The sequence below is a fragment of the Chiloscyllium plagiosum genome, unplaced genomic scaffold, assembly GCF_037043375.1.
Source record: "Chiloscyllium plagiosum isolate Xiang-an unplaced genomic scaffold, Cpla_swu_hap1 HiC_scaffold_20, whole genome shotgun sequence".
Lineage (NCBI taxonomy): Eukaryota > Metazoa > Chordata > Chondrichthyes > Orectolobiformes > Hemiscylliidae > Chiloscyllium > Chiloscyllium plagiosum.
Window position 1 is genome coordinate 11,838,321 of NW_028270158.1, and position 15,453 is coordinate 11,853,773.

General features: G+C 40.2%; 1 protein-coding gene across 3 annotated transcripts in view; it reads left to right on the forward strand.

Moving 5' to 3' along the window:
• Positions 1 to 15,453, forward strand: part of LOC122560851 (Golgi apparatus membrane protein TVP23 homolog A-like) — a 58,213-nt gene that overhangs the window by 19,048 nt on the left and 23,712 nt on the right. For 2 of the 3 annotated variants that reach the window (XM_043712017.2, XM_043712015.2), the window contains exons 3-5: positions 9,921 to 10,065; positions 14,321 to 14,410; positions 15,085 to 15,216. In XM_043712017.2, coding sequence (XP_043567952.1) covers positions 9,921 to 10,065; positions 14,321 to 14,410; positions 15,085 to 15,216 — 367 coding nt within the window. The remainder of the gene's footprint in view (positions 1 to 9,920; positions 10,066 to 14,320; positions 14,411 to 15,084; positions 15,217 to 15,453) is intronic. The other variant, XM_043712018.2, reaches the window with a different exon arrangement.

The following is a 15,453-nucleotide window of genomic DNA, read 5'->3' on the forward strand; positions in this document are numbered from 1 at the left end:
AAGGTATAAAGGAGACATCAGAGGTAGGTTCTTTATTTTTTTTTTCCTTTTTTTTCCCCCACACTACCACCTAAGTGTGGTAGTGCTTATTATATTTTTTTTTCCCAGCACCCATGGTGTGTGTGTGCGCAGGTGAGAGACACAAAGTGCACGAATCTTTATTCAATTTCCACCACCAGGAAGATAGGAAAACACCCGGGTGGCCAGTGACAAACACTGCCCTTCACATCAAAGGGCAGTGCTGTGTGATCAAACCAGTGAAGGGGAGGGTAGGGACTAAATCAAAATAGAATTGGAGGGAGAAATGATGCACTCCACTCCCTGCGGCGCCCACCTCTCCCTGAACAACTCCAGGGTGTTGGTGGTAGGTTCTTTATGCAGAGAGTTGTGAATGCATGGAATGCATTGCCAGCTGAGGTGGTGGAAGCGAAGTCATTGGGGCCATTTAAGCGGCTGCTGGACATGCATATGAGTTGAGGGGTGTGTAGGTTAAGTTACTATATTTTACATTCGTATAAAGTCTCGTCACAACATCGTGGGCCTAAGGACCTGTTCTGTGCTGTACTTTTCTATGTTCTTTGCTCTAAGAGTCAGCATGGTTTTGTGTAAGGAAAATCGTGTCTCACAAACTTGATTGAGTTTTTTAATGAAGTAACCAAAAAGATGGATGTAGGCAGAGTGGTAGACATGTTTACTTGGACTTTAAAGAACAAAGAAAATTTACAGTCCAGGAACAGGCCCTTCGGCCTTCCTGATAAAGGGCTTTTGCCCAAAACGTCGACTTTACTGCTCCTCAGATGCTGCCTGAACTGCTGTGCTTTTCCAGCACCACTCTAATCTTGACTCTGGTTTCCAGCATATGCAGTCATTGTTTTACCCTTCGGCCCTCCAAGCCTGAGCCAATCTAAATCCACTGTCTAAACCTGTTGCCCAGTTCTTAAGCTCCCCACCTACTCATACATCTGTCCAGATGCATCTTAAATGATGCCTGCCTCTCCTACCTCTGCTGGCAATGCTTTCCAGACACCTACCACCCTCTGTATAAAGTAATTGCCACATGCATCCCCCTTAAGCTTTTCACCTCTCACCTTGAAAGCGTGATCTCCTGATATTGAATCCTTCACCCTGGGAAAAGGCTTATCTCTATCTACCCTGTCCATACCCTTCATGATTTTGTAGACCTCAATCAGGTCCCTCCTCAATCTCCTTTTCTTGAATGAAAACAATCCGAACCTACTCAACCTCTCTTCATAACTGGCATCTTCCATACCAGGCAACATCCTCATAAACCTTCTCTGCAAGCTCTCCAAAGCATCCACATCCTTTTGGTAATGTGGCAACCAGAACTGGACACAATATTCTAAATGTGGCCGAACCAGTGTCTTATACAATTTAACATGACCTAACAGCTCTTATACTCAATACCCTGTCCGATGAAGGCAAGCATACCATATGCTTTCCTGACCACACTGTCCACATGTGCAGCAACCTTCAGGGGACAATGGACCTGAACTCCCAGATCTCTCTGCTCATCAACTTTCCCAATGCTTTTCCATTTACTGTATAATTTACTCTAGAATTAGATTTCCCAAAATGCATCACCTCACATTTGCCTGCATTGAACTCCATCTGCTACTTCTCCGCCCAACTCACCAGTCTATCTAAATTCTCCTGTATTCTTTGACAGTTCCCTCTGCTTTCTGTTACTCTACCAATCTTTGTGTCATCTGCAAACTTGCTGATCAGACCAACAGAGTCCTCTTCCAGATCATTTATGTATATCACAAACAACAGTGGCCCTAGCACTAATCCCTGTGGAACACCACTGGTCACCTTTCTCCATTTCGAGAAGCCTCTTCAACTACTACTCTCTGTCTCCTGTTGCTGAGCCAGTTCTTTATCCACCTAGCTAGAACACCCTGCACACCATGTGACTTCACTATTTCCATTAGTTTACCATAGGGAACCTTATCAAATGCCTTACTAAAGTCCAAGCATATGTTTAAGACCATAAGACATAGGAGCAGAAATTAGGCCATTCAGCCCATTGAATCTGCTCTGTCATTCAATCATGGCTAAGTTTCTCAACTCTATTCTCCTGCTTTCTACCCATAGCCTTTGATACCCTTGATACTCAGGAACCTACCTATCTCAGTCTTAAATGTACTCAATGACCTGGCCTTATAGAGTCTCAGAAATACATCCTCGTGAAATAAATGCCATCATCGCATTTGCCTTCCCAACTTCTGACTCAACCTGAAAATTTATCTTGAGAGAATCCTGGACTAGAATGTCCAAGTCTCTTTGCATTTCAGAGTCTGAATTTTCTACCCATTTAAAAAATAGTCCATGCCTCTATTCTTCCTACCAAAATGCATGATCTCACACTTTTCAGTTTGACTCCATCTGCACTTCTTTGCCCACTCTCCTAACCTGTCTAAATCCTTCTGCAGCCTCCCCACCTCCTCAATGCTACCTGTCCCACTATAGTTGTATTGTCTGTGAACCAAGCCAGAATGCCCTTAGTACCTTCATCTAGATTACTTAGTGAAGCTTTTGACAAGGTTCCACATGGTAAACTAATAGTAAAGTTAGATCATATGGGATTCGGGGTCAACTTGCAAATTGAATACAAAATTGGCTTTAAGGTAGAAGTCAGAAGTTGGTGGTGGAGGGTTGTTTTTCAAACTGGAGGCCTGTGACCAGCGGTGTTCCTCAGGGACTAGTGTTGATTTTGTTTGTTATTTATATAATGATTTGAATGAGAATAGAGGAGGCATGGTTAGTAAGTTTGGTGATATAGTGGACAGTGAAGAAGGTTATCTAAGATTGCAAAGAGGTCTTGATCAATTAGGTCAATAGGCTGAGGAGTGGCAGATGGAGTTTAATTTGGATAAATGTGAGATATTGCTTCTTAATAATACACACAAGGACAAGACTTACACAATTAATGGTAGGGCCCTGGGTAGTCATAGTCTTAGAATTATATAATCATACAGCACAGAAACAGTAATGATGTTTAAAAGATATTTCAGAAGTTCATAAGATATTGGAGCAGAATTAGACCATTCGGCCCAGCGGGTCTGCTCCTCTATTCGATCATGGCTAATATGCTCCTCACCCCCATTTTCCTGCCTTCTCCCTTAACCTTTCAACATATTACCAATTAAAAATCTTTCTAACTCCTCCTTACATTTATTCACTGTTCCAGCATCCACGACACTTTGAAGCAGCGAATTCCACAGATTCAGATTCCTTTGGGGGAAGTAGCTTCTCAACTCTTTTAAATTTGCTAGCCCTTATCCTAAGACTATGACTGCTCGTCTACAATTCCCCACAAGAGGAAGCATTCGTTCGATTAGATTAGATTCCCTACAGTGTGGAAACAGGTCCTTTGGCCCAACCGGTCCACACCGACCCTCCGAAGAGAAACCCACCCAGACCCATTTCCCTCTGACTAATGCACCTAACACTATGGGAAATTTAGCATGGCCAATTCACCTGACCTGCACATCTTTGGACTGTGGGAGGAAATTGGAGCACCTGGAGGAAACCCACACAGAGACTGGGAGAATAGTCAAACTCCACACAGTCACCTGAGGTTGGAATCAAACCTGGGACCCTGGTGTTGTGAGGCAGCAGTGCTAACCACTGAACCATTGTGCTACCCCTTCAACCCACTTCCCTGTCATACAAGTTTAAATCCATTCCCACTAAACTATTTACTGTCAGCCTTAGGTCTCTTTTATATCTTTCCCCTCTCACCCAAAACCTATGCTGTCAAGTTCTGGATTCCCCCACCCCAGGGAAAAGACTTTATCTGTTTATCCTATCCATGCCCATCATGGTTTTATAAACCTCTATAAGGTCACTCGTCACCTTCCGACGCTCGAGGGAAAATAGCCCCAGCCTATTCAGCATCTCCCTATAGCTCAAACCTTCCAACCCTGGCAACATCCTTACAAATCTTTTCTGAACCCTTTCAAGTTTCACAACATCCTTCCTATAGGAGGGAGACCAGAATTGCACATAATATTTCAGAAGTGGTTTAAGTAATGTCCTGTACAGCCACAAAATGACCTCCCAATTCCTATAATAAATTTAGGGCCTAATTGCCTTCTCATACGTCCTTACCCTAACCCCCAAACAGCAGACTTTGTCATCAAATAGGCTACTACCACAAACAACCCATTGTCAGCCACTAGTGGCGTCCACTAGCGGCTATTCATTCTCCCAAGCTGACCTCTATCCTTTCCTTAGTAAGCACAACTGTTTTTCTCTCTCTCTCTGGGTTTCATCTCCACCTATTGTCTAATTCTGCCCACTCCTACCACTGCACCTTCAGCATATATACCATGTTTTCCTAATTAAAATCAATTTTGAAGAAGGAACTCTGCTTTCCTCCCCACAGATACAACCACATCTGCGGAGTTTTTCCAGCAATTTTAGTTTTTGTTTCTGATTTTCAGCATCCGTAGTTCTTCAATTTTTTTTGACCAATCTAAGAGGCTTGCTGTAAACACGTTTGAGACTAAGTCATTGATATTACACAAATGAAAACACCTGTTCATTGAAACAGAATGCTGTACTCTGGTTTTTGAAATCCAATTTCCTTCTGGGCTGAAGTCCTTACAAGCAGTTAAAAATAATATCCGAAGCCTCCCTATATTTCCCTCGCTAGTCCAGGAAGCATTGAAGCTGGTTGAAGCTTATTGAGATTAAGTGTCAAGCATGGGTTTTTTTCCTTTTATGAATCATTTATTGACCAACTGAATCGTCAAGGAAACAACTTATTGCTTAAGAAGGGAAATGTATTCCGTTTGTATTCCTTGAGACGTCAAGGTGATTGGAACATCTAAGCAAGCACCTTTTATGAAACCCTCAGGAGTGCTATGAAATAGTGAATGTCTTAATCTTTTCTCAGCCGGTGCTATTTAGCAATGTGTGTTGTATTGTAGCCAACTATCTTAACCTCCTTCCCTTTCGTGGTTAACTAAGTTTTGTAATCTACAAACTTCTCATGAGAAGTAGAAATTAAAAGTCCCTGGTGTGTTCTTTAGTTCACTGAAATTGAATGTAAAGCATATTGAGTGGAAATATGAGAGAAAACAATGAATGAAAAGATGTGGAACCAAACTTTCCCAATGGAAATAACCTTGATTTTGGTTCATATTGGGGGTTATGGAGACTGGATTAGCAAGGTTAAGGTAGATGCAAATAGTTGAACTAAACTGGTAATCCCCTAATGAACTTTCAGCCATTGTCATAAGAGCAAAAATAGCCAGAATGTTGCAACGTTCTTCTGAATTGTTTTTAAAAATCCTTATTATTTGGTAGAAGAATAGTTCAATAAGTAAGTAATTGTTGAGAATAGAGGGTTTTGAGAAGATTTGTAGCTCAGGTTGAGGTTCTGGATGTAGGTTTGCTTGCTGAGCTGGAAGGTTCATTTCCAGATGTTTCGTAACCCTACTAGGTAACATCTTCAGTGGGCCTCCAGGCGAAGCATTGTTGACGATTCCTGCTTTCTATTTATATGTCTAACTTGATCTACCACCCCCTGAGAAAAAGAACAGGAAATGACATCACCAACCCAAAGCAATCCAAACATATAAATAGAAAGCAGGAATCATCAACAGTTTGTAACACTCTCTTTTTGTTCTCTCAGAGAGCACTTTGGAATTACTGAATTATCTTTGAAACGTAGTTCACACTTGGTTAGCAAATGCAGAATTGAATTGAATTGAATTTATTGTCATGTGTACTGAGGCACAGTGAAAAGCCTTGTCTTGCGAGTTATACAGGCAGATCACACAGTTAAATAGCACAGATAAGTAAATAATAGGTAAACAGCAGCAAAAACGAAGACACAAGTACAGGCGAATGCTAAGATTTTGTGAGTCTATTCAGTATTCTAACAATAGTAGGGTAGAAACTGTTTCGAAAATGGCTGATGCGTGTGTTTAGGCTTCTGCACCTTCTCCACAATGATAGAGGTTGTAGAAAAGCATTGTCAGGGCGAGATGGATCTTTGAGAGTGCTGGCGGCCTTTCCTTGACAGCGGGCCTGGTAGATGGATTCGATAGATGGGAGATCAACCTTTGTGATTGTCCTGATCGAGTTCACCACTCTCTGTAACCGTCTCTGATCTTGAATAGTACAGTTGCCATCAGTTAATGACCGCATCTAACAGAGGTCACTGATCAACCATCAAGTGATTATTGTTGAGATTTGTCCCAGGCAACTTCATGACACAGGACTCTGTGCTCTATGGGCTGTTCCCAGAACACACACTGTGACAAACATAGACTTCACCTGGTGTATACCATCAATTCAGAGAAACACGCTCTTCCGTCTGCCTAAAACTTGTTGGTCTTTCAGTGTAAAGAGTTGACCTCAATCAAACGTGACAGATTGGCACATTCCAAGGTCCAGGATTGTGTGTGGAGGGATGTGCTAAAGCTTGGGGAAAGATTGCTGTCTAGGGTCTTTCTACCAAAGTATAATGGAGGTCTGTTCAGTTGACAACCTCTGTTGGTGCCTCAAAATGATCATAATAGTTACATACATAAGTAGGAAATGCCTATTTATTTTCAACTGTAAAGAAACTTTGGAGCAGCACGATTGCGCAGTGGTTAGCACTGTTGTCTCACAGTGCCAGGAACCCGTGTTCGATTCCAGCCTCGGGTGACTGTCTGTGTGGAGTTTGCACATTCTCCCCATATCAGTGTGGGTTTCCACCGGGTGCTCTGGTTTCCTTGCACAGTTCAAAGGTGTGCAGGTTAGGTGAATTGGCCATGCTAAATTCCCTAGTGTCCAAGGATGTGTAGTTTAGGTGCGTTAGTATAAATGTAAAATAGTAGGGGAATGGGTCTGGGGGGGGTTACTCTTCGGAGCATCGGTGTGGACTTGTTGGGCCAAAGGGCCTGTTTCCATGCTGTAGGGATTCTATTAAAAAAAAACTCTGAGAAATGGGAATATTCCAGTGTTTTGTTTTATTCCTCTCTGCAAAGACTGTCCAGATATAATTTAGAATCTTTGCATGTACTTATAGATATTTTTATGAATAAAGTATATTTTTGAAATAAGTGTTTTCTGTAGTTTAGCTGATAATTCACACACACTCTTGTTAATACTCCTACTGCCACCCTGACAGAGATCATGTAAATTAGCGCAATCTTGGTCTGCATGGGTTAGTTCAGCACTGACTTAAACATCTGCAAAAGTATGCCTTGTATATAATTCTTATTTAAAGGAGTTTTGAATAGTCCTTTCAGTATCTGGAGAATTGCCAACTGAGTTTATGGAACATGAGCAAACTTCTTGAATGTGCTAATTCAATTAATTACCTTGAGGCTCAGTGCTACTTTAATTCAAGCCATCAGCATTCATCATTTTAAACAATTTTGACCATATTTTTAATGAAAATGGCAATTTTAAAATCAGTACACTGTTCCTTGTGATTCTTCATGATTTGAGTCACTTCTATTACTTCCCCTTATAAGAGGAAGCTAGTATTCTCTGGAATATTTATAGCTAGTTCTAGCAGCTCACTTTGCCTCTCTTCAATTGGAATCCAGCTACCTATTTAGGAATATTTAGGATGAAGGGACTGGGGGCGTTGTAGCAAAGTTTGCCGATGATACGAAGTGGGTAGGCGGGTAGTACTGAGGAAGTGGGGAGGCTGCAGAAGGATCTAGACAGTTTGGGAGAGTGGTCCAGGAAATGGCTGATGGAATTCAATGTGAGCAAATGCGAGGTCTTGCACTTTGGAAAAAAGAATACAAGCATGGACTACTTTCTAAACGGTGAGAAAATTCATAAAGCCAAAGTACAAAGGGATCTGGGAGTGCTAGTCGAGGATTCTCTAAAGATAAACATGCAGGTTGAGTCTGTGATTAAGAAAGCGAATGCAATGTTGTCATTTATCTCCAGAGGGTTGGAATATAAAAGCACCATTGTGCTACTGAGACTTTATAAAGCTCTCATTGGGCCCCATTTGGAGTACTGTGTCCAGTTTTTGTCCCCACACCTCAGGAAGGACATACTGGCACTGGAACGTGTCCAGCGGAGATTCACACGGATAATCACTGGAGTGGTAGGTCTAACATACGAGGAATGGCTGAGGATCCTGGGATTGTATTCATTGGAATTTAGAAGATTAAGGGGAGATCTAATAGAAACTTACAAGATAATACATGGCTTGGAAAGGGTGGACGCGAGGAAATTGTTTCCATTAGGAGAGGAGACTAGGACCCGTGGACACAGCCTTAGAATTAGAGGGGGTAAATTCAGAACAGAAATGCGGAGACATTTCTTCAGCCAGAGAGTGGTGGGCCTATGGAATTCATTGCCGCAGAGTGCAGTGGAGGCCAGGACGCTAAATGTCTTCAAGGCAGAGATTGATAAATTTTTGATGTCACAAGAAATTAAGGGCTACGGGGAGAATGCGGGTAAGTGGAGTTGAAATGCCCATCAGCCATGATTGAATGGCGGAGTGGACTCGATAGGCCGAATGGCCTTACTTCCACTCCTATGTCTTATAGTCTTACGGAATATAATTTTCCCTGAATACACCTAACCTGTGAGAGTGTGTGTAACCACAGCAACTTGGCCTCTCTAAGTTATCTGCAGCACTACCATCGAGGTAAAAACAATGACTGCAGATGCTGGAAAATGCAGCACTACCATAACAACCGGCTTCTGCAAAATTGCTTGTGCACTATTGTAGAATGATAATCAACTTACTGACTAATAAAATAGCAGACAAAAGTATTTTATATTATTATCATCTCACATAGTACTCGACCAAGCATTAAACTTTTCACTGTCTCATCAACAATAGAGGATCCAATGTTGCTTATGACCTTGCACTTGTGTTCACAAAACATATGCTTGACAAACAAATCACAACATTTGTTCTTGTAATTAACCAGATCAGAATAATTTTGGCTGACTATCCTGTTTCTTCAGTTTTACCATGATAATCAGCATTTATCTGGGACCTTATTAGGCGTAATCATTATATTTGCTCTGCAATATTATTAAATTAGTCACCAAATGAATGTTTCAGGTGAGAAATACTTAATTGTTTCAAAAGGGTAATGAAGAATGTTTACAGAGAAAAATCTGCTACTGCTGAAATATTGTAATAGCAAAATATACCAGGGAGTGTTGCTGTCAGCATTTAATTGATTTTAACTTGGCTCTAGTGTATCAAATTTATAACAGCTATGAAATATCTCAGTTCCCTAGTCCAACTTCACATTTCCTTAACAAAAATAGACACAAACAATCTCGAGGCACTGTGGATACAGAATCTAGCAAATGATGAGACTTAAAAGAAGCAACAAACATGAGAAAACTCAAATTGAAAATAAGAAATGTTGAAATTTTGCAGACACTTGGTTACTAATTCCAAACAGAATTTTTTCTTTCTCCACAAATGCTGCTAGACTTGTTGCAAAATTTCTGTTTTTATTATAATTATTGGAGTTTTGTGTGACTCTTCCATTATTCTTCAATTTTGATGATGATGTAGACACCAAAATGTAAACAACTAGTCTTTCCTCTCTACAATGCTGACTGATCAGCTGTATGTTACTGGTACTATCTAATTTAGTTCAGTTATTGTGGACATTTTTTACATTCATGTTTATAATAAATACTTAGGTTGGAAAGTGGCAACAAAATTAAAAACCTTGCTCTGCATCAATAACATTGTAGGTGCTCTTCATAAATTTTGTATGTTATAAATTATAACAAGTAGTATATAACATAATTTGGAATAATAGTCCTCACTATTATAGTAAATGATTGTGGTAATAGATATCCAGAGATTGAAATACAGAAATACATTTTGAATTTTTTTTTATTCTTTGAATCCCTGCTGTTAATATTTTAATATCTTGAACCTTTTTCAGACATCCACTGGCAACATTTTTCCACCTGTTTTTCCGTGTAAGTGCCATCATTACTTACCTCTTCTGTGATTGGTTCAGCAGAAGCTTTGTTGCCTGTTTTGTGATGATACTGCTCCTCTTGTCCTTTGACTTCTGGTCAGTAAAGGTAAGAAATATGGATCTGATGACTACATGCCACAGCTTATGTACTTATGTTAAATGTGATCTGCAGCTGTGGTGGTCTTTGGTAATCTGGTTTAAATAAGAATTCCTCTGTTACTAGCCAAAAAGAGAGATGTAAAGTTACATACTCTAACACGGCAGTAAAGTACCTTGCTGAGATTTTTATTTTTTTTAATGGGATGTAGGCATCACTAAATTGGTCAGTTTTTGCTTTGAACTGAGTAGCTTGCTAGGTCATCACAGAGGGTAGTTAAGGGTCAACCACGTTGCTCATGTAACATAGATGCCAAAGTAGATAAGGGCAACAGTTTTCTCTTATGAACCAGATAGGCGTTAGTAACAGTTGACAATGGTTGTATAGTAACCATTAGACTATCCTTTAATCCAGATTTATGTTGAATTCAACTGCCATGTCCCCACAATGTTATTCTGAAATTCTGGATCACCAATTTTGATTACAAGCCCAGTGTTCCTTCCCCTTCCCCACTCTATTTCTTTGTGTGATGAGGCCTCTGTCAGAAATATTTTGAATTAAAAGTATTCAAGATGAGCCCCCAGCATCGCCTTTCCAAAACTCTACCCTTGGGACAATGGGGACACGGACTATAACCATGGGTACTGCTGAACTGGAATATGGCCATCTTGGCTTTGTGATTGAGCATACTAGGCAAGACGTTCCTTTTATTTTGTAACTTCGCCTTAGTTTTGCTGCTTATGACATTCATGAAAATATGCCAGATGATCTTTTCTCATTGTTACTGCATAATTAGCTCTCACTGTCCATACATGGGTTGAAATATTCGACATCTGCCTTAATTTCTGGCAGGAAGTTCCATAAGTAATAACACAATTCCAGGGACAACTGTTCCTTGGCAGCCAGAAGCCACACCCAAAACATTATCCATACAGAAGAAAACACTGACCTCTGGTTTCTGGGTTCAAATACTGGCAGCTTGTTTGTGCTGACTTTGCTTTTGCCATGGTGAGGGGCCTGCTATTACTTATCCAGTTAGTAGTTTTTTTTTATTCCTCGATAAGCTGATATTTTTTGATAGGTGCAAAACTGACAAATTCTCCATTGTACAACAAGCCTACCACCTATTGGCTAAGCAGTAGATGACATGACTCAGTGATGAAAATAGACGCACCCACGAACAATTTTATCATGTTATTAGTTATACAGTAAACGGGCAAATGGATTGTAAAATTCTTGCCTTAATAACAATTTTTAAAAATCCATATTTTCAAATATTTAATTCAAAACTAATAATTCTTTCATAACTTTAGATTAGATTCCCTACAGTATGGAAACAACTCCACACCGACCCTCTGAAGAGCAACCCACCCAGACCCATTCCCCAACCCTATATTCACCTCTGACTAATGCACCTAACACTATGGGCAATTAAGCATGGCCAATCCATCTGACCTGCACATCTTTTGGATTGTGGAAGGAAATCGGAGCACCTGGAGGAAACTCATGCAGAGACAGGGGCAAACTCCACACAGTGGTGTTCAGTGGAATCAAACCCGGGTCCGTGGCACTGTGGGGTAGCAGTGCTAACCACTGAGCCACCTGTTCTGCCCATTTACTCACGGACTATTCATTGGGAGAAAAATGCAGTTTTGTGTTCTTTGAAAAATAACTTTTGATTTATATATTTCCTCTAGACAACATAACGGAATTCAAATATGTTTGTGATAACTTGTAATTATTTCTAATTCACAAAACCTTACCATAATCCCATCTTTTAAATCTATCCTGCTGGTGAATCTATGGATTTAAAGTTTCTTATATCTCTGCTATAAGAAGTACAAAACTTAGGATGCACTTTGTCAAAATTCTACAAAAATTATTAAAGTGCTTTGCATACTTCAAAATGCTGAGAGTATGTAACACTTGAAAGCTTTTTATGCACAGTAAGATTCCACAAAGAATAATGAGGACGAGTACTAGTTTATCTACTTTGGTTGAATTGGTTGCCTCAACTGCAATCTTTATGCCTCACCCAAATGTAACCCCCACAAAATCTTCCATTTACCTTGACTTGATCCTTCAGTTTTATGCCCACACTCTAATCTCTCTAAGCATATCTCTTTTGTAAACACAACCAGTTGTTCTCTTGATATCCCACTCAAATCTTGACTAAGTAACCAGTTTTCCTGACCTTCATACTTGCAAATGATTCACTGGTGCCATTCCTATTTCTTTCCAAACCACTGTGATCAATTTGCATCTCAAAAACCTCAATTCAGGTATCCTATATCCTGAATTTGAATACTTTTCTGCAGTCTTTGGCATGCTGGAATTTCCAAATCCCAAAGGAAGCTAAGGGGTGATTTTGATCCAAGCTGTCAAGAAATTGACAAGACCAGTTAAGATCAACAGTTTCTACATGTACTGGTTGGCAGCTTATGACTCAAAAACATTGTTTAAAAATTAAATTTCAGACATTACAGCATTGAAATTGGACTCTACTTCTATACATGAGGACAGGTGATTAATTTTAAAATAGATGGCTGAGTCTTTGTAAACATACTATTAAGAGGTGTGTAGCAAAGGCAGATACCTGAATTTACATCACAGATCAGCCATGATCTCGCTGAATCAGAGAACAGGCTCATAGGAGCAGGAGTTAGCCATTTAACTTTTCAAGCTGCTCTGCCGTTCCAGATCATGGCTGATCATCTACCTCAACACCATTTTCCCACGAGTACACTGTGATGTCATTAGTTTCCAGAAATCTATGGATCTTTGTCTTGAATATATTCAATACTGAAGCTTCCACAGCCCCCTCGGATTTGAGAATGCATCATGCTTTGAAGAATTTCCTGCTCATCTTAGTCTTTAATGGCTACAAGAACAGGTCAGCATCTAGGAATTCTGAGACTAGTAACTCACCTCCTGACTCCCCAGACCCTGTACATCGCCTACAGCTCATGTGAGGAGTGTGGTGGAATGCTTGTCATTGGCCAGGATGGGCACCTGGCAGCTCTGATAATGCTCCAGCTCAACACCGTGTAGGACAAAGTATCCTGCTTGATTAACATCCCATCCTTGGACATTGGACATTTATTCCACCACCTTAGTCATGCATCATCTTCAACATCGACACACTTTGACAGGAGTGTGTAACATTTACAAGATGCACTGCAGAAGCTCCCCAAGGCTCCTTTAATAGCATCATTCAGACCCATGACTTTGACAACCTAGAAGGTTGAGAGCAGCAGATGTATCGGTACACCACCAACTAAATTCCCCTCCAAGTCAGTCACCAGGCTGACACTGCATGGACCACAACTAAGAAGTAGGAGCAGGAGTAGGTAGTTCAGTCCCTTGAACCTACTCCGACATTTTGATACAATCATGGCTGATCTTATCTTGGCCTCAACTTGACTTCCCTGCCCACTTTCTATGACTCTTCAACCCTTTACTAATTAAAAATCTGTCTTATCTAATCTTTGGTGACAGTTCAAGAAAGCAGCTCACCACCACTTTTTCCAGGGCAATTAGGAATGGGCAATGGCCAGTGACAGTCACATTCTATGAACGAAAAAACGTGCAATGGTTCTCTCAAGTCTAAATAGAAACTGAATTTTAAGAGCCTCCTTGAAGTTCAACAGCCGAATGCAATCAATGGAAACTCGCAATAGTGATTCATCTGATCTTACAGTCGACAGAGCTGGCTTTTAGAAAATGTTTTTAAACTAGTGCAAAAGATTGCAGAAGCTCAATTTATGTGTAACTTGTACCTGTAAATTCGTTGGTATTTGCACTGTTTTTGCACTGATTTGGTTAACTTAATACTAAAATATACTGAACAAATTATACAACCTAGTGGAAACTACTGCTTTAAAATATTTAATATTATTTTGAGTTTTGAAAATAAAATTGTTTCTCTGCTATTATCAGTGTGTTAATATTTTGATTGATGTTGTGCAACTTAATAAAGTTAAGCCTGGAACCTCATGGTCCTATATGGAAAACCTGTAGAATTATTCACTGAACTACAAATTACTTGAATTAAGTTAATGTTTCTCTGCCAACTGCCAGATACAGAGCTACTTGTGGGAGTGAACAAATAATTTCTAAATACATTTACTGTGTATAGATACAAACCCTTTTCCAGCATTACTAACTGAATGAATCCTTCTGGCTGCGTCTCCGTATAAGATTAAGGGATCATAATGAAAAAAGGGATGAGTTTTTGTGAATTTATAATGTGTTGTTTCTGTAGAATATAACTGGAAGGCTCTTGGTTGGTTTACGCTGGTGGAACCAGATTGATGAAGATGGAAAAAGCCACTGGCTTTTTGAAGCCAAAAAGGTATACAGCTTCATCATAGTCCCATTGTGTAAGTAAGGATTCAAAGAATTACAGGATAATGTGAAATCCCAGCGCAGTACATTTACGATAGCGCTATTCTCTGGCACTCCAGGTAATTAACTCTAGCCAAATTGAAAATTAGGTTCTATTCAAGGATCTCTTTGTCAGCAATAAAATTGATGTTTTATGAAAAGATGATGGTGCTGTCGTTTTCTTGCATAGAAGAGAATCATTATAAGTAAAAAAGAACTATCCCTAGTCTTTTCTCCTTTGAATTACTTTCTGAAGAAACCCAATGGGTTTAGCAAGTATCCATTGTGATCTCTCGTACCACCCATCCTTGATCAATCAAGCCCTTTCTCTCCATCTTATTACACATTCTTGATATCTCTTTTCATGTCAACCCTCACCTTGGGATAGTCTGTTAATGTCACCTGTCCCCACCCTGCTCTCTCATCCCTCTTGCTTGATCTTTCTTCACTTCCTTGCGCTCGATCTCTCCAAACCCATGCTGTCCATCTTTTCTTCCCTCTCCTTGGCTCTCCTCTCCTCTTTTCCATTTCTGTATATGCTCCCTTTCTGTCTCTTTGCCTCCCTCAGGTATTCATTCTGTCATTTTTAAATTTGGGATGAGAAATATAGTCAATATACTAAACTCTTCTGTTTCTTCACAGACTACCCCTAAAAATAGAGCATCATCGACTGAAGCAGAAGCTCAGATCTTCTGGCTTGGCCTAATTGTCTGTCCCCTAATATGGACCGTGTTTCTTTTCAGTACTTTGTTCTCCCTGAAGCTGAAGTGGCTGGTAAGACATTCTAAAAGAAATGTTGGAGGAAGATGAACCAAATTATTTGTTATTTTTTCTTGTTCTTTTAAGAATGCAATTACCTTCTCTCATCTCTACTGGATAGACCCTACCTCTCTGTGTGGTCTGGCAGACAAATCAATAAGATTTGGTGGGCGGCACGGTGGCATAGCAGTTAGCACTGCTGCCTCACAGCGCCTGAGACCTGGGTTCAATTCCCGCCTCAGGCGACTGGCT